The sequence below is a fragment of the Myodes glareolus genome, chromosome 14 (genome assembly GCF_982192425.1).
Source record: "Myodes glareolus chromosome 14, mMyoGla1.1, whole genome shotgun sequence".
NCBI lineage: Eukaryota > Metazoa > Chordata > Mammalia > Rodentia > Cricetidae > Myodes > Myodes glareolus.
Genome location: NC_142039.1, coordinates 36,300,974 through 36,326,992, shown reverse-complemented (window position 1 = coordinate 36,326,992; position 26,019 = coordinate 36,300,974). Strand labels below are relative to the sequence as shown.

Genomic DNA, 26,019 nt, shown 5'->3' with positions numbered 1-26,019 from the left:
AAACCTGAGAGCTCTGGCTTCCAGCGACTTTGCCATGGTCCCTCTGACATCCTAGGACAGCTCTGTGTCCTTCAGTGCTGGACAGTGCTTGGAAAGATTGTGGCAGCTTTTTGTTACTGGTTGGAAGGATTGCCCTCTCTTCAGTCTCTGACTGCCTGCTCTAAATGTGGGGAAGCCCAACACAGCCTTGCAATGGCTCATGGAGAGATTCAGTTTTATACTTTTTAACCTATGTTCAGCTTTATTAATGAGAACTTCCCAAAGAATCTGTACAACAACTTTTTATATTTTCTTGACTTACGGCTCCTATGGAGAGTGTTTCTCGTTGTTAACTTAGTGTTTTTAGAACAACCTAGAACCAACACATTTTGTGAGTGCAGAGGATTTTATTTATCTTTGAGCATTCTGCTCATGTTTTTGTTTGTGTGAGTCTATGCAGCCATATTTTCTCTAATAACTTGGCCACTTGCTTTTCTTTATAGAGTTGTTCTCAGCTATTCAGAGATGGTGCTGTAGCCACCTCTGTGATGCTCAGGGTGCCTTATCGGGCCATTTGCCAGAGTCCTCACCCTGTTTGGTGAAGGGACCACACTAGTGTCCTAAGGTTCCAGGGCAGAAAGACAAAAAAACAGGCTGATTACTACCTGTTCTTGGGGTTGGAAACTGTGATCCAAGTATAAGATTCTTTTCTGAGAATACCAAAGCCTCTGAAGCTGTAACAGCTGATCAGTGAGTAAACTTTATGTAGACAAACAAGCCACTGTGCATAACAATAAAATTCAGACACCGCTTAAAAAGGGCCTCCATCTGTCCACAGGTGCTCAAAACCGAGATTCTGCAGAACACTTATTATGAGCACTTTTTAATAATATGATTATTGAGATGGAAAAAAGAGGATTTGTTTCATTTTTCTTTTATTTTAATTATATGCTGTTTGACCTAAAGCTCAAGTTTATTATTAACTAGCTCTTACGACTTAAATTCACACATTTCTATTAGTTTATATTTTACCACATGGCTTGTGGCTTATTACCTCACATCTTGCTTCTCTGGCAGGTGTTGGCATATCCTTTGACTCCAATTTCTTTCTTCCTGTATTCAGTTTGGCTTTCCCATCTAGCTGTATTCTTTCCTGCCATAAGCCAAAGCAGTTTCTTTATTAACCAATTATAATAAAGCATATTCACAGCACACAAAAGAGAATCCCACATCATCTCACTTTTTCTGTCTAATTAAAAAGGGAGGTTTTAACTTTAACAGTAAAATTGCATATAACAAAACAGTTATGAAGCAAGAATTACAGCTACAATATTTAGTCTATTTGTATTTGACAAAATTAATGAAAATACTCTATCATCTATTCTATCTTTGTAAGTCTAAAGTTTCATATCGAATTCATCATAACTAAGGAAAACTATCATTATAACTTTCAAGTCTTCAACTCCATCAAAGACTTCAGAAGGATATAATATTACCTAAGTAAACAGGAATTGCAGGAAGTAAACAGAAAATTTTGGAAGTTGCTAACAATACGGTTCCTGTTATAGTTAGGTAATATTATATGTAAGTAACTTCCAAAATTCTAGAAAAGACAGAGATATCTGACTGCCTGACAGTCACCCAAAGTTCTTCTGTAACATTGGGACATGCATCTTCAGCCTATAGGCCTAGAGTATCTGGCAGACTTCTCAGTGAAGCAGGAAATTTGAAACTGTCTCATCTTTATTGGCAGTTGGTTGATCATTTTCCTCTGTGTCCTACAGAATGTCTGGTAGTTTCTTCTGTGAAGCAGGTACCCTGAAAGGCCATCCCACCTTGTTTTGACAAAGTTCAGTGGTCATTTTCCTGTGGGTCCTGCATGTCCAGTTCATGTAGCATACTGTCAAGCAGTAGAGGCAAGAGCAGTTTCTTGCCCAAATGGCTAGTCTCACCACATTGAAAGCAAACTCTATAAGGAGCTTCTTCAGTACCCATAATCCTCTTGAAGTAATTAGTGCTGTCAGGAGCAGACATGTCTCACTGTAGAGAAAAGTCTAAGTTCTTAAGACATTTTAAATTTCATATTCTGTAGGTTTTGAAGTGTTTGAGGATTACCTATTTGAAATATATCTCTGCATATCTAGGAAACCTAACTAACATGACTGTAAGTTTGACTATTATAGATGACTATTAATTTTTATTTCTTAACTATACATGACATTTTTGGTTTTGTTTTTTGTTTTGTTTTTTTTAAGACTGGGTTTCTCTGTATCTTTAGAGCCTCTCCTGGAACTTGCTCTGTAGACCTGACTGACCTCGAACTCACAGAGATCTGCCTGTCTCTACCTCCTTGGTGTTGGAATTAAAAGTGTGTGTCACTACTGCCTGGAGGCTGCATTTTTAATTGAGCCACCTAAACATAAAACACATATAGTATAGAAATACACATATAGTATAACAAAATTGACCTTAAATTTATATCCGTAAACCAAAATTCATACCAATGTGAAGAAGTATTTAGAGATTAACAGTTGTTTTTTGAATTAAAGTAGATTCAATAATCTACCTTTTAATCATTTCTACATCATATTCCCTTTTTCTTTAGGAAGGGATTGACTATTACCATTAACCATTTATAATCAACCCCCTTTAAATGAAAACAAATGTTTATAAACAATATTTTGGGAATTGGGACATAGTTTTATGCTACTTCCTGCTGATTGGGGTCACTGGTAATCTTACGGGGATCCTGAGAAAAATTAGGATTATAGTAAAATATAATCAGCTATAGTAGTCTGTGAGGCTGCTCGCCTCAGCCAGTTTTCTTGAAGCTGTTCTGGATGCAGGATCACCTGGGCCATCACTTCCATCAGAGATCTCTCAGAGTCTCATTTGATCAAACTATGTTAGCCTAGAAGGAATCCATAGCTTCTCATCTTCTGTGGAAACAAAAGCAAATCCTCTTTTCCAAAGCAAAAATCCTTAGACCCAAATTATAATAACAAGACACCTTTATGTTGGTTTATCTTAGTAGCCTTCACAATTAAATGTGTTTCTACTGTTAGCTCATTAACAGTCAAAAAGTTCAAAGAATGCAAAATAGTATACATAATCCAGACTCTTTGTGTATTTTTCCATCTTTACATGGCTTTTTAAATTACTCTTATTGACTCTTTAAAGACTTTGTTTTATTTTTCAAACTATTTGTTTCTTTCTATAACTGCCTATACCCATTTTTTCTTTTTCAAGCCTATGTTTATTTATTAAAAACATTGTGACCCCTTTAGAGGTTTTTTTGTTTGTATGTTTTTGTTTTTTATTGCATATATGTAACTTTTTTTGGTCACTGTTTTAACTGGTAAGTGAGTATGGCTAGGACCAGAGTAGCCTCTTTGGCTGTTCATTGTGCCCTAACTGGCTTTTAAACATGGTGGAGGTAGCAACGAGCATCATGCTTACTCCCCACCCTCCAATGCTGGCATCAGGTAGCACACATTCAGCCCACAACCCTATTTTGTCTGTGTGAACGAAAGGTAAATCTGCCACACAGCGCACAGCAGATTAGCCTCTCTGTACTGAGGTCTGTGTGAGACTGGGGAAACCCACCATGCGTCTTAGCTCATGGCATCTAGCAGCCAGCTCTATCTTGTAGACAGCTGTTGGTAGACGTGTCTCTGTACTGTGGATGGCAGAAAAGGCTATGGAGCCCAGTAGGGCTTCATTTTTGTGCATTTAGAACCCTTTTATAGTTTTTTAAGTCTTATGTGGATCCATGCCAGACACTAGACACCACTTGTAACTGGAAGTTTCTTGTCCCACCTGGTACTGCAGCCACTTTTAAAATAAGTACTCAGAGACTTAATATTAATTACATACTGTTTGGCCTATTATCTCAGGCTTATTATTAACTAGCTCTTACAACTTAAATTAACCTATTCTATTAGTTTATATTAACCTATTTATATTAGTTTACCACAAGGCTTGTGCCTTGTTAGCTCACGTCTTGCTTCTTTGGTGGCTATTGGCATTTCCTTGCTTTATTTTCTTAGTTGAATCAGTAAGTCTTGGGAAAAGATTCCTTGAAGCTTCATAAAGATAGAAACTGTCTCTTGACTTATACTTTTGGTCCCTCTTTCTTTCTTGTCTTTCCTACGCACTCTGTAGCACCTATGTTCCCTTGTAGAGAATCAACAAGTGTTGAGAATCAAGATATATATTAAGCTTGGGCAAATAAAGAGTGCAATAAGCTTTTCAATTGCTAGAGATTGGAACAATACTAACTGCTGTACCATGGCATCAATTTATTCTTTTTTCATCACAGGAGTATTCACAATTATTTGTTTAAAGTGAATGAGAGAATAAGAAATACAGGAAGAATGATTCTGTAATATCAACAAATTCACCTAACTAATGTGCCATGACAACAGGCAATTGGTAAAAGCAGCACTTTGTATGTAAGTAAGAAAATATCATGAAACTCTATAAAGAGATGGATTTTCGGGTTATTAGGTGGAGGACTGGACAGGAAAGGAAATGAGATGTGCAGGTTTGTAGTGACTCTCGATTTGTCCACATAACACTTGTATGAAATTTGATTTAGAGTTAGTGTGCTCTCATAATGATGGTCTTCCTACTATAAATTCAAATCAGTGTGTTATGTTGAAGCAAAGGCTAGTTTCTTGCCTCTACTCTGGGACTGGTTATTTTATCAGTACATTTAAAAGTCAAAGAGGAGCACATGCCTTTGGAGAGCTTTCTAATAACTTCCCACCCGATTACAGCGTGGCAGTCAAGATTCCTTTCCTTCTTCTTTACCTAGTGTCTTCAGAGCAGTCCCCTCAATTGTTCTTCCTAACATGAACTCAGACCCCATGCAGCACCTAGCTATCTCCCCAGTGTGATTCTAGAACACTCACTAAGATATTCATGTTCACTGTGGGGGAGCCTCCTCTGTCCATCTTCAGTGATGCCAGGCCTTTGTAAAGTCAGCTGTTCAGAGCCTCGCTTTTGACTCAGTAACCATTATAAAGCCACAACTATTTGTATACCCAAGAGGCCTGATAATCCATAAATCCCCATCACAGCTTAATGCTGTCCATCAAACCCAGTGATTTAAAAAAAAAACAAAACAAACAAACAAACAAAAAGGCCACATTTACTACCACTTTAACTTTCGATGCCCAGCCAAAGTCATGAGTAGCTTACTGGCAGACATACATGTTCAGAAATGTGTTACTGGGCCATTTCACCACCCACGATGCAAATAATACAGAATGCAACTGGATTGCGTAGCTCAATTACTTGCTGTACTGTGTGGTGCAATCAAGAGATACAATAAAGAGAAATGGAGAGACTACTGCACACATAATACAACAAACTGTTTTACAGTTAAGTTCCTGCATAATTAAAGGAGTACATTCTAAAATCACAAAACAAAGTATAGTACAGTAAATGCATTCATCAGTAACACAGTCAATTATTTTTATTATAAAGTATTATAGGCTATATGTAAATGCTATACATTCTTATGATTGGTATGTTTGCTAACATCAACACAAAATATAAGTAATGTCTTATGCTGTGGCGATATGGCAACTACAGCATTACTAAGCAATATAAATGCATCAGTTCCATTGTAGTCTTATACGACCATGATTCCATATGCAGTTCATCATTATCTGAAACATCATTATAAAACCATGACTATAATCTCAAGCCAAGTGATTAAGCCCCCTCTCCAGTCCTCCACACCTTCCAGGCTTTCAGTGTCTTAGAGATGGCACAGGGATTTTCATCCTAGCAGTCCAAAGAAAAGCTACATCTTCATCTCCACCTGCCATCATTATTAGATTTCCATCCTGGAAATGTAATTCTCAACTATGGTCAGAAACATCATTCAGGGCCACGGTAGCCTTGCAGGTTATCTGCCTATACATCTGCATTTATTGAGCCTAATTCGCTTGATGAATTAACACCTAAGAACTCAGAAGTTTCTGGACTTCCACCCCACACCTAAAGCCTAGGTTGACCGATGCAGTGTGAAATGAGAGAGTTGAAGGTCTTTTTAAAAGGAAAAATGTTGTTACATTTATTTTAAAAACTATTTACTATTTTTTTTGTAAAGATTGACAGGTTGACTTCCCACAAAGGTCTTGTACCTAAGACAGATGGCTTTCTCATGCATTTGCATAATAATTCAGTAAACATCTACCAATGGCCTCCTGAGTGCCTTTCATTGTGAAAGAAGCTGAAGATATAGCTGTGGCCCAAAGTCTACTAAAGAGAGTCTAGAGAGAGGAAGAAAGAGAATAGACAAATGAATGGCCTTTGCTGGGTGCTGTGACGTGACTAGATGGGATAAACAAGAGAAAGGTGTATTCATTATTTTCTAATTGCTGTGGAAATATGCTCAACACAAGAAACTTAAAAAAAGACAGGACTTAGGGTCTATTCTAGCTCACAGTTTGAGGGTACAGTCCATTTTGATGGAGATGGAATGGCAGCAGGAGCATGAGACATTGAGTCTGCAGTCAAGACACAGGGAGATGCCAGGGCTGGAAAGATGGCCCAGTGGTTAAAAGCACTGACTAGTCTTCCAAAGGACCTGGGTTCAATTCCCAGTACCCACATGGTAGCCCACAACAATATGTAATTCCAGTTCCAGGGGACCTTACAACCGTGGCAAAACACTAATGCACATAAAATAAAGAGAAATAAGAAACAGGGAGATGCTAGCTGGTGCTCAACTAGCTGTCTCCTTTGATCTTCTTATTCAGTTGAGAACTCTAGCCCATGGATGGATGATGCCACCAACATTCAAAATTCCCTCCTCAGTTAAACCTTTCTGGAAACATTCTCACAGAAATTCCCAGAAGTATGGTGATTCTAAATCTAGTCAATTCAGCATTGAAAATTAAATGTCACAAAGAGGATCTTTAAGAATTGTTATTGTGGGGAAAACATAGTTACAAGTAAGAGAATTAACCAATAAGAAGGTAGAAAAAAAAGAGTAAACTGTGAACCATGTCAGTTTGCCCCTCAGTGTCTACCAACTCCTACCCAAGGCCTATCTTCCCTACCCCATCACCCTTCTATCCTGGATCATTTTGCAATAAATCCTGAGCATTATTTCATTTCCTTATGATGGTTTGGTAAGACTCTTTACCAGTAGAAAGAAATGCACTTTGGGTCCTATAATCAAGAAAAGTGTCTTTAAGGGAATGTGCAGGGAAAATGATGTGTGAATGGCAAGGAGAGGTATCAAAGCATAAAACCTTTAGATAATTTAGAATATGAAAAATGACCAATCAGCTACCTTGGATGTTGTGATGGTGTGAAGGTACTCAATCCTAAAACATTGGTAAACCTATAAGAGGTAAGTTATAGTAAGACTTATAGGGGGCTTACTACTCTATGTCAGGAACTTTTCCTGATGGAGGAGGGTCATCTGTCTATGTGTCACTACTCTATGTCAGGAACTCTTCCAGAATGTTTCATGAATTGGTTTATATAAATGGCTAGTTTTATTGTTTTATTTCATGGTTTTACATATATGTGGTGCTCAGATTTGAATCCAGGACCTTATACATGCCAGGTACATGCTCTACCACTGGACTGCATCATCAGCCATGAGGCATGTATCTTACAATTTTAGGAAGTCATAATTTATTTCCATTTTACTAAAGTTGGAGAAACTGAGTAATAAAAGGAACAACTACCTTAGAGCAGCTTCAGAATCTAGTTCCAGAATTCAGGCTCCCAGGCATGGTCCTATACCACTGCCCTTTTAAGCTAGGAACGTCCTTTAATTGCCAGTCACATTTCTGTCCAGGTCCAGGTGCACAGATCACAGCTGTTTAGATGTCTTTGAATCCACTCCATCTTCTCTCAGCTATGGAGTGCCATCCTCCGAGATTGAAGATTCATTATTAGATGGTTTCTAATATCTTCAGTTTCTTTGCTACCAAATTTCTTCACCTGTTTGAATATAAGCCCCATGAGATAGGAAACATGTCAGTCTGTCATTCATTACCATACAGTGCCTTAAACATGCTCAGTACTGACTAAGTGCTTGTGGGCTGAAGAAAGCAATAACTGAAAGACTGCATTGAAATCTGTACCTGCAGCATACACATTATTATATAAAAAGACACCTGTTGATTTACTTATATTTCTGCCATGCAATGTATTTAGCTATTTTCCCCATACCAAGCAATTCTCCAATTCCCTGCGAACACCGACAATAATTCCTACTGTTTAATTCAAGTCTGAGGTTAATTATCTGAAATTAGTGCAGGCCTCACAAATAAAATGCATAACCTCACAAGGTCAACACACACACACACACACACACCCAACACCTAACATGCATGCATATTCCATATGTCAACTGTAAGTATTGCATCCCCAGAGTATCCCAGCTTATTTTTTTATTAATTTATTTATTTGTTTATAAAAATTTCCATTTCCTCCCCTCCTCCCCGTGCCCTCCCATTCCCCCCACTCCCTCTCCTCCTCCCCCTCACTCCCTCTCCTCCTCCCTCTCCAGTCCTAAGAGAAGTCAGGTTTTCCTGCCCTGTGGGAAGTTCAAGTTCCTCCCCTCTCCCTCCAGGTCTAGGAAGGTGAGCATCCAAACAGACTAGGATCCCAGAAAGCCAGAACATGAAGACAAAACAAGAGCCCAGCTTCTGTTTCCTTTGACTACAACTCAGATTCCCATCAGTGCTTCTTCCTATACAATAATTTGGTATTGTAACTCACAGAGCAAAGGAAACACATTTACTGGTTATGAATATTAGAAAGGATGCAAATGAACAGTTCCACTATATCAGTGGTTCTCAACTTGTGGGTTGTGTCACCTTCGGGGTCTCATATCCGCTATCCTGCATGTTAGATATTTACTTTATGATTCATAACAGTAGCAAAATTGCAGTTATGGAATAGCAGCGAAACAATTTTACAGTCAGGATCACCACAATACAAGGAATTATATTTAAAGGCTCACAGCATTAGGAAGGTTGAGAACGGCTGAACTATATAAAAGGATGCACAGGCGAGAGCCAGTGGGCCCTGAGTGCAGGACCTTCTGTTTCTAGGTGGTCTGAGGCACAGTCACCTCCCTTTCAGCCTATGAACCCTCAAAAACCCAGTGTACGCATGACTAAAGCTTTGAAATCAGCAAGTACCCTCTCAGGCCTTCTTCAGTCCCTGGAGGGCAGGCATGAGCTGAGATTTCTAAGCCTCTGATAGCATATCCCGATGGCTCTCCTGACAACCAGCCTCCAACCTCCAGAACCAACTAATAAGTTTAAGCTCGGGCGAGGTATAAAGGGAGCTTATGAGCATATATGGCTGCTCTTTGTCCGTATAACACTCAGAAGTGCCAAGGATTCGAGACCTCCGTGATAACTAAAGAGGGCAAGGACCAACTCTGCATTTGTTACCACGTCACAAAATCTCTGAGACTGATTGGAATTCCAAGTTTTCATGAGCCGTTCCCACCCCTCTGCTTCAACAATTATCACATTCCAAGGGCTTGCTTAGGCTACAGAATTCATTTTACCTCATGAGCCAAGGGTCAACCACACCTGGGGGTTTCCAGCCCTCAGTTGCTCACAGGATGCTCTAACGTGATGCCTGTCAGGTGTGAAAGATGAAGCCCCAGCTTCCTCAAATTGAGTACGAGGCCCCATGCCGGAGGCCCCATTCACTCTTCAGAACTCCACAGGACCAGACTTCTCTCCCTGGCCTGTGGCTAGGGAATCAACACACACATTACATTATCTGTTAAATTCCAGTTAGGCAAAATATGACTAGGTATTAGAAAATAGTAAGCTACAATGCTTGTCAGTTGATGGTTAAGATTAGTTTCAGAAGTACGAAGAAACCGGTGTGATTTTATGATAACAAACTAAAGTGTTTTACGTTAGTAAAAACATTTCAGAACACCTCACCCGAAAGATCACTGAAGACCTTTGTTTGTTTGACAGATGTTGAATGGAATAGACAGCATTTAACACAGAACCATGTCCACAATACAGCAGGAAGAGAGAGAGCCAAGGATCAGCTCAGTGTGAAAACACTCGAAAATGGTTTCCAACTGCTCTAGGGGTCTCACACAGCAATAATCATAGATCAGGGAAAAGCCTCGCTGCATAAAACACAGGGGAAGTAGCTCATTGGAATAGACACCCAATGCGTCTCTACTGGAGTTCCCCTCACCACCTTAAGAGTTGAGGAGCAGAAGTACTGATTTGATTAAAGAGTCCCCAAAACAAAAGAGATGTGATTCTTTCCCACGTACAAGTAAAAGGAAAACCAAAGTCTTAATTATGTAGATGAACCAAAAACTGCAAAATTTTCCTGTTTCTAAACACTCAGCGAGAGTCATTTGGACGTTAAATGAGGAGTCGGCTGTGATAAATGCACTTCTCAGCGTCCTCATTTAAAATGAAATGGGATCACACACCCAGACTCTAAAAGTTAGTAGCAAAAAAAAAAAAAAAAAAAAACTGTTCCTAAACCCACACTCTATGAAATCCACATGGCTCCTAAGGAGAATGATAGAACCCTAGATCCTGGACAGTCATGCACCAGGAAGGCTCTGAGCCTATGACTCCAGAGAGCCCTCTTGGGATATAGACAGAAACATCAGATACCATGTCACAGCTAAGCTGTGTCATTATGCTGTCCTGTTTATACAAATGAGTTTTGCTGTTGTAATTTAACCAGAAATTTCTTTTAGAACGTTGTGACTGCTTATATTCAACTTTAAGAAACACGAGTCTTTTACCAAGATGCAGAATAGCAATCCCTCAGAAAAATGGAGAAAGCATTGCTCTGTGCTGTGATGGCATCCGTGATGATGACATCTGTCGATGATGCCCACGGTGCCCCTGACGGCTGCTCTCTGGAAGACTCCGTTAATTTTTCCAACATAATCAAATATCCATAAACAACAAGGAAATACACAATGCATATTGACCTGAAAATATGTATTTATTTTCCTGAGATCAGCACCATACTGATTTGTGAACACAGAAATAAATAATTGTAGGTAAAGACAAGGAAAATCAGGAGTCCAAGGTAATCCTTAGATGCACAGAACATATGAGGCCATCCTGGGCTACAGAAAGTCCAAGAGACACACAGACAAACACACACACACACACACACACACAGAGAGAGAGAGAGAGAGAGAGAGAGAGAGATCATTGTAAACACCAAGGGTTATTTTTCATTCACTATCTAATAAGCAACTGTAAGATAAACTACGTCACAATGCTTTGACATGGGCCAGGAACCGAATTGGAAAGTGAATGCTTTAAGAGTTTTTTAAAAATGTTATAAACTAAGTCTGAGAATAACTCATGATACAGAAAGTCATGCCTTCTCTGACTTCTCTGTCACCTACGAGTCCTGGCTCCAGAACAGAGTCTGTTGTCTCTACAGATGCACAGGTCCTGTCTGACAGCAGAGATATGAGAGAGATTGGCAGCAACTGTTTCAAATCCTTCTTTGTCTTGTATACCTTCCAGTGATCACATCTAAAAAAAGAAATAATTCTTTCTCTTTTAGATACTTTTCTACTCTCACCTTTTTAAAATTACAGAATTCACCTCATTTAGTTACCATGTCGTTGGCTAGTAGCTTCTCTAAGCTGCCCTTTAAAAATACCAGGGCAGTTACACTGGCACATGCCTAGAACTACAGCACTGGGGAGGCTAAGACAGGATTATCACACATTGGAGGCCACCCTGGGAAACAGAGGAAGACCCTGCTGAAACGAAACAAACAAATAAACAAAAGGAGAAAACCCTAAAGTAAAATGCGCATGAAAGAGGGAGAGTTGTCAGCGTGAGCTATGGGTGTGTGTCCAGAGCTCCGCCTGCACGCTCTCGTCTCATTCTCATCATACTCTCGTCGGGGCTCTCGTCTCCCCACCTATTTTATCCGGTATAAAAAACAAGGTTTGAATTTCTTATATCTGCTGAGACCACCTGGTTTGCAGCCTGATTCTCTCCTGCCTGGACAGGGGAAAGGTGAAGTTCGGTGCCCTATTTCAGTGGTGCACAACCCCATCTGAAACTATTCTGTTAATTTATTTTGTAAAACCCTAAAAGGGGAAACGTCTTAAGAAATGGCTGTTTCATGGGTGGATATTAGACAGGCTGTGGATCTCAAAAGCCACGACTTGATGTGCTCAGGATGTAACAGGAAAACACGAATTCGCGGCAAATCCTTCCTCTGAGCCTTCCTGTATTTATAACAAGAACACTCCAAAACCAGCATGTCCTGAACTGATCTGTTGAAAATACACCATGTAATACAGTCGGACTTCTCCCAGGCTGCCTTTTCCTAGTAGGTTCATTGGCAGTGAAAGCTATGAAGGCATAAACTTGGCCGCCACCTCCAAGTGCCCACATGGCCCTGGAACGTCACTACGCTCATTATATGCATTTATCGTGCATGAGTTCACAGCTGTCCAAATCTACCCTGAGTCTCCAGTCAGGAAGAAGTAGTGATAGGAACACTGCTAATGTGACATGACTGTGAACAACACAGAATGACATGGCCGGAGGTGATGGCCATTCTCCATCGCTTGCCACTTATCTTAATGGCAGCGCATCCCTGCCCAGGAAGTCACAGACAGAAGAGCCAAGAAGAATTTGTGAACCTGTATAGACCACAAACACCGTCTAAGTCACTCTCACACTGACTTGTACCACAAGGGCCACACTGGGAGTCGGTAGTCTAGCTCGAGATCATGGCCAGGCAGACATCTCCCCAGAGTCAGATGCCATTCACAAATACAAAGCAGGGAGCTAGCTGGACAGGAATGAAGAAAGTCATTTGGGGCTAGTGGCGTACAGCTCAATAGGAAAGTTCTTGTCTAGAATATATAAAACCCTGGGTTGGTTCTGCAAAACAGAGCAATAATATATATCATCCAAGTTGGCATTTTCCCCTTTCAGATGGAAAGACAATGCGTGCAAGCACTCACACCCGCGTGCAAGCACTCATACCCGCATGTGTTCACATGCAGAGACACATAGAAATGTCACTACGGCAGGGAAATCCTAAGACCAGGGTACAGAGCAAATAAATGTCAGTAAACCAAACACACCTTCATGGTGCTTAAGCAATCTTCTCAAACACCCATTCCCCATTTCTAACCCTTAAGCACAAAGACTCAGCAGGTTTTTTAAAGTAATTTATTGGCTTTATATTCAAAGCGAGTTCTCTGTGAAGTTTCAGATTTGGCAGCAAACACAAAGGACAATGGTGAACAGTACATGGGTATCTGAGATACAGGGAGTTCTCAGTCTCCTTTCCTGTGCTCCACCCAAACGGTCGGTCCACTGTTTCCCAGATGATATCTTGGTTGACCTAGAAGATATCAAATAAGTGCTTGACAAGTGAACAAATTGTGTGCTCTTGGTTAAACAAGAATAACTGCTTATCTTCTATAGAAGGCATTTTCTATGTGCAAACTGAAAAATTTTACCCACAATCATAGACAAATTGTCTTTTCAAAATTAAGAGCAAACTTCACATAAATTAATCATTCTTAGGGGTTAAAAAGTCCATTCTATGATTCCAGGAATTTTATTACCATTTCAGCTCCATGCATAGAAACAATGCAAGTAGAGCCTTCTCAAAGGAACTCAGAATGAAACGCCAGTGTGTGCTGTCTGTGCTGGGTGCTAGAGGCACAGGTCGCCAGGAAGACAATGTGGACCATCTGTTGTGGGCATTCAGACTACAACAAAGAGTATTTCTCTTAACACTTCCCATTCCACAGCCATAGTCATGGTCACTCTATAGACATACTCAAAATTCCAAGACCAGGGCTACCCTGAATGTTAAATCCCATGGTGGTAATCTGGGATAGGACAGGGTTTCTCTATAGGCCAAAGAAGGATTTTTTTTCTCCTTAAAAAAAAAAATCATAGTTTTTTTTTCCTTAGGAGAGAGATAAAAGCAAAAGACATAAAGCAATGAGTTTAAAGTAGATTTTTCTTTCTAAAACAATGTGCTAGGTCAATGAGATTTGGTTCTAAGTAAATAAAAATCTGAAAAGGATATACATTAACAAAAAGTTATTGAATTTCTTTTTTCATTTTTTGATTATTATTTCCTTTCTCAACAAATGATGTAAAACTCTGGGCAGATTTCCAAAATAATTAAAGCACAGAATATTTTTGTGAGATGAAAAGAAGAAAAGGGAAAAACAGAGAGAGGGAAGAAGAATAAAGATCATTTAAAAAGTAGAAAGAAAGTTTAAAAATAACAATACTAAAATAGGAACTCTAGAAGAGCCAAGATCTGAACTAAGTATGGCTTTAATCCTTTTCCACCAGGCCCTAGCCTTGGCAGGTCTCTGCTAAAATGCAGGAGTTGCATGGATGTGGAAGCCGGTGATGGAAAATGCATTATTATACACAATTGTTGTACTTGAGAGAAACTATACGGAGGAAAAAAATAACACCCTAGAATAAATACAAATGAAATTCATGTATCAAAACCAATACTGTGAAAATAGTTTAAATGTTTCTTGAATTTATATCTAGTCATTAACCTAAATGCAGATTTTAGTTCATGCCACCCTTCTGCCTCATGGTCAGAAGGCCTGAAAACCTGTGGTGTGGAAAATTGGCAGGATAAAGAATATTGAATTGGTCTCCATGGAAAAACAGAATTTGGCAGCCATAACCTCTTCCCTGTGCTGGTCTGTCTCCCACTTCTGTTTATTCCTTCCTGCTAAACCTTTGTCCCAGGGAAGAGGCCACACAGTAGGAAAAGCTAGAAGCAACTGTCAGCCTGATCATTCACCAGTGGCTTTGAATCTCTCCTCAACATAAGACCAAGTGTCCCAGCACTATGAGGTCACAGAAGCTGGCCTTTCACTGATTTTGGTTGCTTCTAACCTCAAAAAGGGAACTGAGGTGAGAAACCTGCCTTACCCAAAAGACCCTGAAGAAACTGTGATTCCCTCGTGGAGATGAAAAACCCATACCTAAATCCCGTGGGCATCAATTTCCTCCGCCCATCCTGCTTCACTAGCGTGATAAGTTCAAGGAAGGCTGACATTTCCTTGGAATTTTCATTAGGGATCTCCCCCAGATTCAGGTTAAATCCCTCCTAGGTGTACCTCAGCTGAGGCTCCACGTAGTAGCCAGTATTGGTTGACAAAGTCCAGCCCCTACCCTGTTCCTGGCCCCTGAGTCAGACGGAATCGCTTACTGGGACCCTGCAGTGGGCTCGGGGCTCTTTGCATGAGCAAGCTGGAGGGAGTGTTGTGTCGCTATGTGGTTACCCTGCCTCGTGGTGGTTTTCACCCTAATCTTTTCTTTCTTTGCAGCTGGTTAATAATCCTCTAGCAAGTCAGGCCGCCGCTGCTGCAGCAGCCATGGGCTCCCTAGCAAGCTCACAGGCCTTTGGCAATGCCGTCTCCAGCCTTCAGGGGGTCACAGGTCAACTAGTTACTAATGCACAAGGACAGGTGAGTGGGAGACGGGAGCAAGAGTGAATTTTTATGGCAGATTGAACTCAGAAAGGAAATGGATTTCTTTTGCATGACAGTGATATGTAGCTGCATCTATTTGAGGCAAATAAATAATGTTTACTAGCAATGTCAAGAATAGGAGAGGGGTGGGAAAGTGTTTCTATATTTCAGAAGCAGGATTTTTCTTTCTTCCCCCTAAAATGTCAAGGTTTTATTTTGTTTTTGTTTTGTGTGATGACTAGTGTTATGACCTGAGTTAAAGAATTCCTTTCTCGTTTTTGGAACTTTCTTGGAAATAAACCATCAAAAATTGAATTTTGGAAAGGAAACCTTGCTTTGCTTTTTTTTTTAATTTTCCACTTTTAACAACTCTGATGTAATGAGTTGCTGGTTACTCTGATGTGCCTCAACTAACCTCGGTAAATCCAAGGTATGCATGTCTGGAGAATCAGTGCTAAGTCCTACTCAAGACACAGAAGAAAAGGGGCATTTGATGCCAGCTGCCAGTCAGCCCCTAGCACTCTCACTGATTTTTCAGGGGCTCAGGAGGTCTCTTGCATGCCTGTTGATTATCTCTAACGTGTCAGGTCCTCTAAGCCCTCCCCCATATCACAGGAGAGCACCCATTCTCCAGTAAGGTTTGCGTGTCCGTGTCATGTTCACTGAGGTGACATATGATAGAGTTTCAGTGATCAGTAACCCTGGAGGTTACAGAAAACAGCAGAACAGAGTCGAAGCTGATGATGTCACGGTGCCCTCCAATGGAAAGCCAAAGTCCAGCCTCGGTCCTTAGTGACATCAGTTTTCCAGGGTGGCCAATATGATTACAGAGAGAACAATGTTTCTTTACTCAGCAGTGTGTTTACATAGCTCCCTGCTACAGTTGCACTGCAAAACCAGGAATCGCAACACCTTAAACTCTTTTTTTAAAAAATTTTCTTAAAGCATAAGCAAATATGCATTATAAGCGAAACCATCCTCATCTACAGCCCAAAGGAAGAAAAAGCTGACCTTGTTATATTTCCTGGGCGGGTGTAGGATTGTCCCATCAGAGACCCGAGGGCTGAACGATGGAGCTTGTCAAAGAGAGGCCCCATGTAATGAATCATCTTATCACAGGTGCACACCACACATATTAAAGGAGGGTTGTATGAACACTGTGCCCTCTATAGTAACCTTTCAATGTCTGCTTTAACCCTTGCTCCAATTCCTTTTCATCAAAGGATCATTTTATGCAGCCAGCTTTAAATTGAAACTCTCAAAAGCATATTAAGATTTCTGGAGGGGGTGTGGGTATTGGGGTGGAGGAAAAGTTGGTTTTAATATCTATAACTCATAAGTACTCCAGGCCCATGCTGGAAGCAGCTTCCTAGAGCTATGCCCAGAAATAAAGCAACATTAAGATGTAAATTTTAGGAGCTGAAGATCAAAACCAAATCTGTGTGCAGATAGGCATTTCCCATAACTTTTCTGTTCCAAGTGCAGGTGAAGTAGACTATGCCCCACATGGAGAAATCCTTTATTGAAAGGAACCACTGTGTCTTACTTTTCAAATGCTTTGGTGGTTTGTTAGCCACTTCTGTCACTCTATTCTCTAGAATCTCTCTCTCAGCCCACAAGAATCCCAATTTGAAGACTCACAAGGTAGTGTAGACACTGAACCAGAGTTCATTTTAGTCTTTTTTATTATTATTTTACAAGTTGTATAAGGATGGTTTATTCGTATTTATGGTAAACATAGTTCCTAAGGGGAACATCTACTACCATAAAAGGGGCCAAACGTCATTTGAGACTTGTGTTTCTTTGTCCTGTGTTAACGTGACACAAAAGGGACGAATATATGGAACCATGTTGCCACAATTTGCCTTGCTTGACACACCCTGCCACCTAGGGTTACCACACTGTTTATTTTTAATTTCTTAAAGTCTCTGTAGAGGTTTCCCAGCAGATGTGAAGAAAAACCTCCTTGACTATTTAGAAACATTTTTATTGGAGTTCTTGACACTGACTCTTTATTGTATTTGGAAATTTATGTAAGAATAATGGCATGAATGTGTAAACCTATGTTTGAGAAGCAGGGCTGATTGATGGTTTGAAAAAAGGTTCGTTCCACACGGAAACCTTGAAGCAGGGGCACTGTCACCCAAATGTATATCCCTGTCCTCACTCCCTAAGATCCTTTCTGCATCCTTTAAACAAAAAACAGAATTGTAAGACACCTAAATGAGCCTTCAGGCCAACTCAGGAGGGTTTAAGTACCAGTTCTCTCTAGTTTTCTGAGCTTCAAACAAAGGCTTAGCTTACTCAAGCCTCCCCTTAACCTTGGAGACATCTGCTGCAGGCCACATGCATGGCTGCCGAATCAGTCTCTGAATTTCCTTCAGACTCTTGGCCTTCAGGTCACAACAACAAGAAATCTCACCACCTGGGTCTTGCTATTTTACTTGCCTGCCTTGGAAACCATGTTTTCCAGAAACTAGATCCCAGTAAGGGTATAGATGGCATATCTGGGTGTGTTGAAGAATGAGCTTTTCTGTCATTCTACTTTCCCCAGACTCTAGTCATAGCAAATAGAGAAATTTTTTCCTTCATTTACTTACTTTTTTTACTTTGCCCTCTCATAACTGTTAATTGAAAGGGCAGACAGTAGTAACGAGATTTGACAATTTAACAGACACGGCAAGGCAAGAAGGTAGTCAGTGCCCCCTGGTAACAGTCGTTGGCACTGGCTGTGGCACTGCTGAGAACATTAGGGCTCACTTTTCATCCTGGATCAGAGACTTGTGCAAGAGAAAAAGGAATAAGTAGTAGGGTGAGGGATTTAATTCCAGACACATTCTGAACAAATTCCTTGAGCCCTTCCCGCATCAGTTTTCCTAACTCCACTATAAAAACTGAGTGAACCCTGGACTAGAAAGATAGCTCATCAGTAGAGTACTGGCCACGCAGGCGTGAGGACCTGAGTCTACTCTCTAGGATTTACATCTAATCCGGGCATGACAGCACAGCTTTGTAGTCCCAGCACTGGAGAAAGGGAGACCTGAGGATCCCTGGCTTGCTTACTGGTCAGCCTAGCCTAATCAGTGACCCCTGGGTCCTAGTGAGATAGTTTGTCTCGGAAAGCAAGTAGACGGCTCCTGAAGAATGACACCCAAGGTTGACGTGTGGTTTGTGCTCAAACACACACACACACACATACACACACCACATGCACATAATCTAAATCCGTAGGTTATGAAAATTAAATGAGATTGTGTCTTAAAAATACCACCTAAGAGTTTACGAACACAACTAAGATTCAATAAACAATGCCACACTCATCATCATCATCATCATCAACATCATAATTCATGCTGTTGTTTGGATATGCAGCGAGAGACAGTAGTATGATATAGAGACAAACAGAAAGAGATCTAAGGCAAGGCTGCCATTCACCAGCCAAGAGACCTTGGTTGGCCTCTTTATTCACTTTGTGCCATGATTTCTCTTCTGAAAAGCGGGGAAATACTGACACCATTTCACTAGATTAAAATGCTTAGAATGAGGTCAGTCATATGTATCTCAGAGCTACCAGTCCATAAATGCTAATCAAGATGAACGTGAATCAAAACGAACATTTTCCTTTGGTGTGTAGATGAAGGTTTTGAGAACGTGTGAGTCTCAACAGTGGGACGCTAAGTCATCTCCAAACAGTGCGCCAGAGGGTGGAGAGTGCATGTACCCGTGTGTGCCCCTAATAGTGTTTGAGGAATTGGCAAGTAGATTTACCATCCATTTGTTCAGCTACACAACTGCTCCCCTTGTGTCCTTGGCAATATCTCCTTATTGGCGTTATTACAGAAAAGTAAAAGCAAATGAGATTTTATTTTATCCTGGGGTTAAGGAAAGCATTTTACATTTTAGTGGAAGCTCATGACTGTTTGCTGATGAAATCAAATCCTCTGCCACTGTGGTAGGCTGCTTTCACCCACCTTTATACTTTAAAGAGCCAAGTATATAAGACACAAAAGTGCCTAAACAAAGTTACTTTTTTTAAAACAGGGTTACCTCTGCCCCAGTCTCCCAAGTGCTTAGATGACAGGTGTATGTCATCACACTTTATGACCTTTTCCCCATCGATTTTTTAAAAAGAACAGGAATGGTAAAGACACAGACCCACACAGGTTATTCAGAAACAAACAAGCTTTTATACGACTGAAGGACAGAGACAAAGCCCGCGGTGTGATAAAACAGGAATCACTGTGATGATGTGGGCTAACGGCTGCCTCCTAATGACCATGAGTGGCAGACTATCGTTTCAGGCATGAAGGGTAACCCTCAGCTTCATTTCAAGCCCCATGGTAGGTGGGGGAGGCGAGAATATCTCTGAAAGTGCACTTTAGACACCAGCAGGAAGTCTCCCCACAGTTTAGCTCTCCAAAGAGGGAACTGAAGAATCACTCTCCGTGAAAGGTCCTCCGGATTATGATCGTGAACCGAGGAACATCTCCAGGGCAGTAGTGAATAAAAAACCCAAGTTCTTGTTGAAACACAAACATTCCTATTTACTAACAGAGTGGCTTCATATAGGTTATATAACTTTTCTGGGGCTCTTTTCCAACAGTAAATGAGAAAATAGGCATTTAATAAATTACAGCTATTCCTTTTAAGATCAAAACCCCACAACTGACCCTATATAGGTCACTTAAATGAATATCAATAGACAATTTAAATGGAAAGATGAGACTCCTTAAGATAAGCTCACTGTCGGATGACCTGAGATGAAATTATAATAAATGCTAATATCAATCACAAGATTGAGAGATAATTAATTTGATAGTTGTCTCTTGAGTCTCTCCAGGGGTCTCATTAGGTCTGTTTAATGCACTTACAAAGCCATAATCTCACTATCTATAAAACAGTTTTCCAACCCTGCAGAAAAGGAGGAAATAGTGTGTGGCTCTGATTGTGAATAAAGCTAGGGGCCCCCGAGACCCAGGCAAGCAGGCAATGGAGAATCTGGGGAGCTCCACATAGCCCCCTTTATTCTATATCTTATAGTGAAACACATAAAATGTATATAAAAATAACTTTTCCAAGACAACACACACACATTTGCATTTTCATACAAGCCTCAGATCTCCTGGTTTTTTAAAAAAAAAAAAAAAAAAAAAGACAGTGCAGACAAAAAGCATACCCTCTCCTCCATCCAAAGGGTGGTCACTGGCAGAAAACTGTGACTTTTCTCTAAAATTTTATATTTTTACTGCAAAATATTAATTTTAGAAAACAAAATGCTTACAATGCTATTTTTTAAAATACAAAAACAATAGAGTATATTTAGACGTTTCACATAAATGAGGACCAAACATGTTTTGTTGAAAATTCAGAGTTGGTGTCTCTGTGTTTCCTCAAAAATAATATAGTTCTGACAAAAACTGTACTTTCCCATTTGCACGTGTCGTGGGGGAAGTTTTAAGGTGTAATAATTAAATCCCATTGAATGAACTGTATTTCAACTATCATTTTTAGTGAAACTTTTTTCATTCCTCTGGAGGCCAGGAAATGTATTTTCCCGGGATGGGTAGCATTCTAAGAGTTCCACCCTGGCTTCTTTTCGGTGATAAAGATAAAATAACAATCAGCCACCCCAATCCTTCTACTAACGTAGCAAATCTGCCCTTGGAGCCCAGTTAAGAGCTTTATTGGCTCATTTCGGCACTGTTTCCCTAAGTGTTCGCCTTATAGCCCCTCAAAATGCTCCGCAAATGAGAACTCCGACGTCACAGCAGCGGTGCCCCAGCTTGGTGCTGATCACCTCTCTCCAGGTTCTGAGCCTTCTGAGCTGCAGTGACCTGTAGGGTTCACAGATGCGAGTAGAGTCAGGCAGCCAGGCTGCAGACTTGAACTTTCTTAACCCTTAATTCCCCAACCAACACTTAATAAAATGCACATGCTTTAGAAAAACGCCGCTGCCAGCAATTCTCGCTTATTCCTAGCCATGTTTTTAAAATGCTCTTTGAAAGTAGAAATCCCTCTGGCGAGGAGACGCTGCTCTGCCACCAGCGCTGTGCTCTGACTTCTGTTCTACCCCGTGGTGCCTGTTGGCCCGATTGTAAAAACAGGGGGTCTCAAGCTGTTTCAAGAATTCCCAGGGACCCATAACATGCAAATGATTGGCAAATTAATGCTCGCCTGTCCCCAAGCTAACTTTCTTTGGACTTTAAAACCTACAAAGACAGATCGGACGTGATACCAAAGGGCCGGCCGATGGAGTCCTGGTGGTGTCTTGAATTCTCGCTCTCCAGAACTCTGATGAAGGTCTTAGTTTTTAACCCTGGTGGGCAGTGACCCTGTGGGTGCGGAGTTTTGAGGGAAGTGTGGCTACAGGTGGCTCTGTTGCAGACTCGAGACTCAGAGTTGGGACAAGTTTGGTCCCAGCTCTGCTCATCTAAGGCACTACTCGGGCACCAGCCAACTTCGTTCGACCCTCTCACCCACTCCATGTCCGATATGGAAGACACATCAGCGCCAGAGGCCCATCAACTTAATGAACTTTAAAAGGCCCCTCTGGAGACATTCTTTTTAGCCTCCACCCCTAGCGGAACTCACCTCATGTAACAAGGGTGGTGAGCAGTAAAAACCTTTACAGAATTCACCCTGAAGTGCTAGTCCAAGAGGACCGTGTCTCTGCTACATAAAACACAATGTTGTACCCTCTATTTCTCTTGTAGTTCTGCCCATTGCAGCTGTTGTTGTTGTTGTTGTTGCTGTTGTTGTTGTTGTTGTTGTTCTTGTTGTTTTAATTCTTCAGCCCTTAGTCTCCATCTTCATGGAATAAGGGAAATGGTCTCTCCAGTAGACTTGTGAATGAAGACTTGTACAGTCTTTTGAGGACAGTTAGTTCCTGGAGCTTCCCAAACAGGTAACTCTCAAAAGCTAATAAGTAGGAGGATGCTAATTACAGCTCCAAGGAGACAATCAGGGCTACCTTGCTTAACATTAAACATAAGGAAATAAAAAGGAGTTGCTCCCTATGCAGCAGACTTCTATATTAGTTAATGCACCCTTGTGGGACAGTGCTGTCTATCTCTAAGGAGTAATCATGGGCTCATTTGAATGTGCAGAGTTCTTTAAGCATCTTGGAGGACAGTTGGGTTCTAGCTCCTTTCGGGCAAGTGACATCTGAAAACAAAACAAAAGCAAAAAGACAAGTAGTGTTTGTCCTATACTGAGCTAGAGTTAATTAAGCTCAAAGCATGTTGAGATGTCCCATGTTTCTAGATCTTTCCTCTAGAGACCTACTCTTTCAATGAGGTCTTTCAAAGGAAAAAAGAAATCTCTCCCAGAGTATTGTGTTAACTATTGATTTATATTGCGCCTAAAGTCAGGCCATGCATTTTTTTCAGGGAGAGGAGATAGTATTAAAAAAATACCATATCAGACAAATATATAGATTGTTAGAGATTCACAGATTTTAATTCTTTAAGTTAGAACTGAAGTTTGTATTGGAATTGAAGAACTATGTTATTGTATAATAAGCAGCCTTGACCTAGCCTGGTATTATTGCAACTATATACTAGACTATTAGCTGCCTTTAATATTTGGGTTTAAAAAAGTAATAAATAAGAACAGAAGCTATTTATTTTTAGTTTTTCCAATTAGAAAATAAAAATAATCTTGATTTGAATTGGGGTGGGGGCAAAGAAAGAAAATGAACACTGAATATGAGTCGGTGTTCCTAGAATATCACCAGCCCCATCTGCAAGCCATCATTGTCATTAAGACATCGCAAGACAAGGTATAACATTAAACTCACATGTGAGATATAGCCACCTTCGAAATAAATATTCTATATGCCAGAAATGCTTCATATGTTCTTGTTGGCCAATGAGTTGGTTCATACTCATAAAGATGTCAGATGTCATCAACTTACAAGGCCGTAAGAAAGAAATGAATAGAACAGAGGCAAAGGAGAATGGAAAAGTCACAGCTCAGAACAAGGAACGGGGCCAGTTTCAAGTTCAGACTCATGAAGAACTAAGACTCTATGTAACCCCATTAAATTCAATACATTCGCTCCAAATTTCCACTTCTATTATCTAGCTTTTGCCACCTTGGATGAATAATAGTAAACGTAGCCCCTGATAAGATGTCATAAGCTGGGATGGCCAGAATGCTGCGGTATAGTCAGGGCTTGTGGGTGCAGTTTATAAGTAACTAACATTAATCAAGCAATGCACAGATACACAAGAAGAAAACATGGCGCACTTCCTGGATCAGACAGCTGCCAGTGGGTAGTGACAATAGCACAGAGCTTCACTGAAATAAATGTCTGGGCTATGAAAGCCTGTATCCCCACATGGGAGGGCATCCAGTGTTAAAAACCAAGGTTCTCCAATAAGACAGGTAGGGACCTAAGCTCTCACTCCCGTCCTACATACCCCAGAAGGCCAGGCAAGGCATCTCATCCCCCTCGGCCAGCTTTCTCTTCTCTGCAAGGATGTTAGGAAGACCACAATTTGCAGCAATAATGAATTTAGTAAGTGGCTGCCATTGATAGAGCAGTCAGTGCCAATTGGTCCTTAGCCCTCAACATGTCACAGCCACTTCATCTTTCCCAACATGCATGATGCGGTCTGTAGAGATGGAGAGCGTCCAAGGTCACCCTGTGAGAAATGGCAGGAACCAAGCCCAGCTTTGTCTGATCTAAGAAAATGCTCTCCAGCCCATGTTCTGGGAACAATTTGAGCTTCTTGCTTTCTTCTTAATGCACTCCAAGCATTAAGCACAGCGAAAATAATATAGTAATGAAGTCCATGGCCCAGATGGTATTCCAGGTATGCTAATATGCTCTTCGGTAGGCATTTTACACAGATTCAGGCTTTCAGTCCAGGCTCACTGCGCTCTCCGCTGTATCCCAGTTCCTGGCTGATGGGTGGGCTGGAGGCTGAGGAAAGTTGTCCAGCTTTCCAGAGCCACACAGTGAATGAGAGCACCTCACAGAGACCCACATCTGGCTGCTTCAGAGCCCAGACTGACTCTGAGCAGAACTGCTTTCAGCATAAGCTTTCTGACATGTCTACCACTGTGCCTACTGTATAGGAGACATCCCACAACAGAGTGTCTGTATGCGTAATCTACTTCATTCCCTTTGGTCAGCTGATCCAAGGTAATACTCACTGAATATATCAAAGTGTTATGTGAAAAATGTTTTTAAAGGCCACCCCATCTCCCTCTGTCAAGCGAAAATGACTGCTCCCAGTTACTTACCTTTCTTTAGCAGCTTTAAAAAAAAATTACGACTAAAGTGTGAACACAATAACGGTTGTTAAACACTTGGGCCTATCATGCTGAGTCACGTGAGTCATGTGAGTCTCGAGCACGCCCTGACGCACACTTTTTCTCTGACCACATCTGTCATGCTCCCTCCAACACGAAGAGAAGATCAGTATGGCAATACGGAGTCTGCTACCCACATGATTAGCAAGTGGGAAATCCTATTTTCTCAAGATTAGCAGCAGCCCCGGCTAGGTTATGTCTAGTCTGCGCCCCCTTCCAACCAACACCAAATGGCTTCTGGACACAACAACATTGGCCTTTCTTCCTAGCAAGACTACTCAGCTTAACCAAAAGGCAAGGCTATAGTGGGTTATCAACCATCAGTTCCTTTAAGTACTCTTGTTTCCCTCTTATGCCCTAGAATAAAGAAAAAGAAAAAAAAAAGAAAAAACAACTCTCTCCCCTCTTTGTTGTATCTTAAAGTCATTTTTTAGCCAGCCTTCCTAAACAACCAGAAGCCAAGAGAAGTGATATATGTACTAAATAAAGTCTGCTTTCAATTTACAAGGAACTTGAGAAACTGCAACTTAGAAATGGAAGATGTTAAACCATAAGAATCTTTTCAGTATTATTTGGCTAGAAAATAACTATTTCGGCTTTTTAATATAATGGGTGGTATCTTTGAGAGAAGGGATGCACATATTTAAAACATAATGCAAAAATTACTAAATGAACACAAAAGTGAGATATACTGTATCACCCAGGACTCAGAAAACTCATTTTGATTTTGAGACCACAATGTCACGTGGCCACTGCATCGGAGGAAATGATTTGTAAATTTGACACCTGTTCCCATGATGAAGAATCCAGAAGAATCACGAAGGACTAAAGCAAATTGTGTGTGTGTGTGTGTGTGTGTGTGTGTGTGTGCGCGCGCGCGTGCGCGCGTGCGTGAGACATTTGAAATAGAAATAAGGAAATAAGAAAGCTCTGAGGAGCCACCATTGAAGTTGACATTTCTCAAAAACTGCCTGATAACGGGGGATCTGGCTGTAGATTGGCCACCTATGACAATGAGTTCGCAATTGTATGAGAAAAACTCATCAGCATAATTCTAATGAGTCTCAGTCTTTGTTGTGAGAAATGAGAGATTCTGTGGTCTCACCCTAAAGAACATTAAGAAAACATTACCAACAGGAAATTGAAAAAGTAATAAGTGTTAGAATGATGAGAACAACTTTTTTTTCCGATTGAACAGATAGATAAGCATA

General features: G+C 40.7%; 1 protein-coding gene across 1 annotated transcript in view; it reads left to right on the top strand.

Moving 5' to 3' along the window:
* The window catches only part of LOC125417637 (POU domain, class 6, transcription factor 2), a 370,123-nt gene that overhangs the window by 315,581 nt on the left and 28,523 nt on the right, over positions 1-26,019 (top strand). Inside the window, exon 5 of the mRNA XM_087896666.1 lies at positions 15,344-15,484. Within this exon, the coding sequence (XP_087752792.1) occupies positions 15,344-15,484 (141 nt within the window). The remainder of the gene's footprint in view (positions 1-15,343; positions 15,485-26,019) is intronic.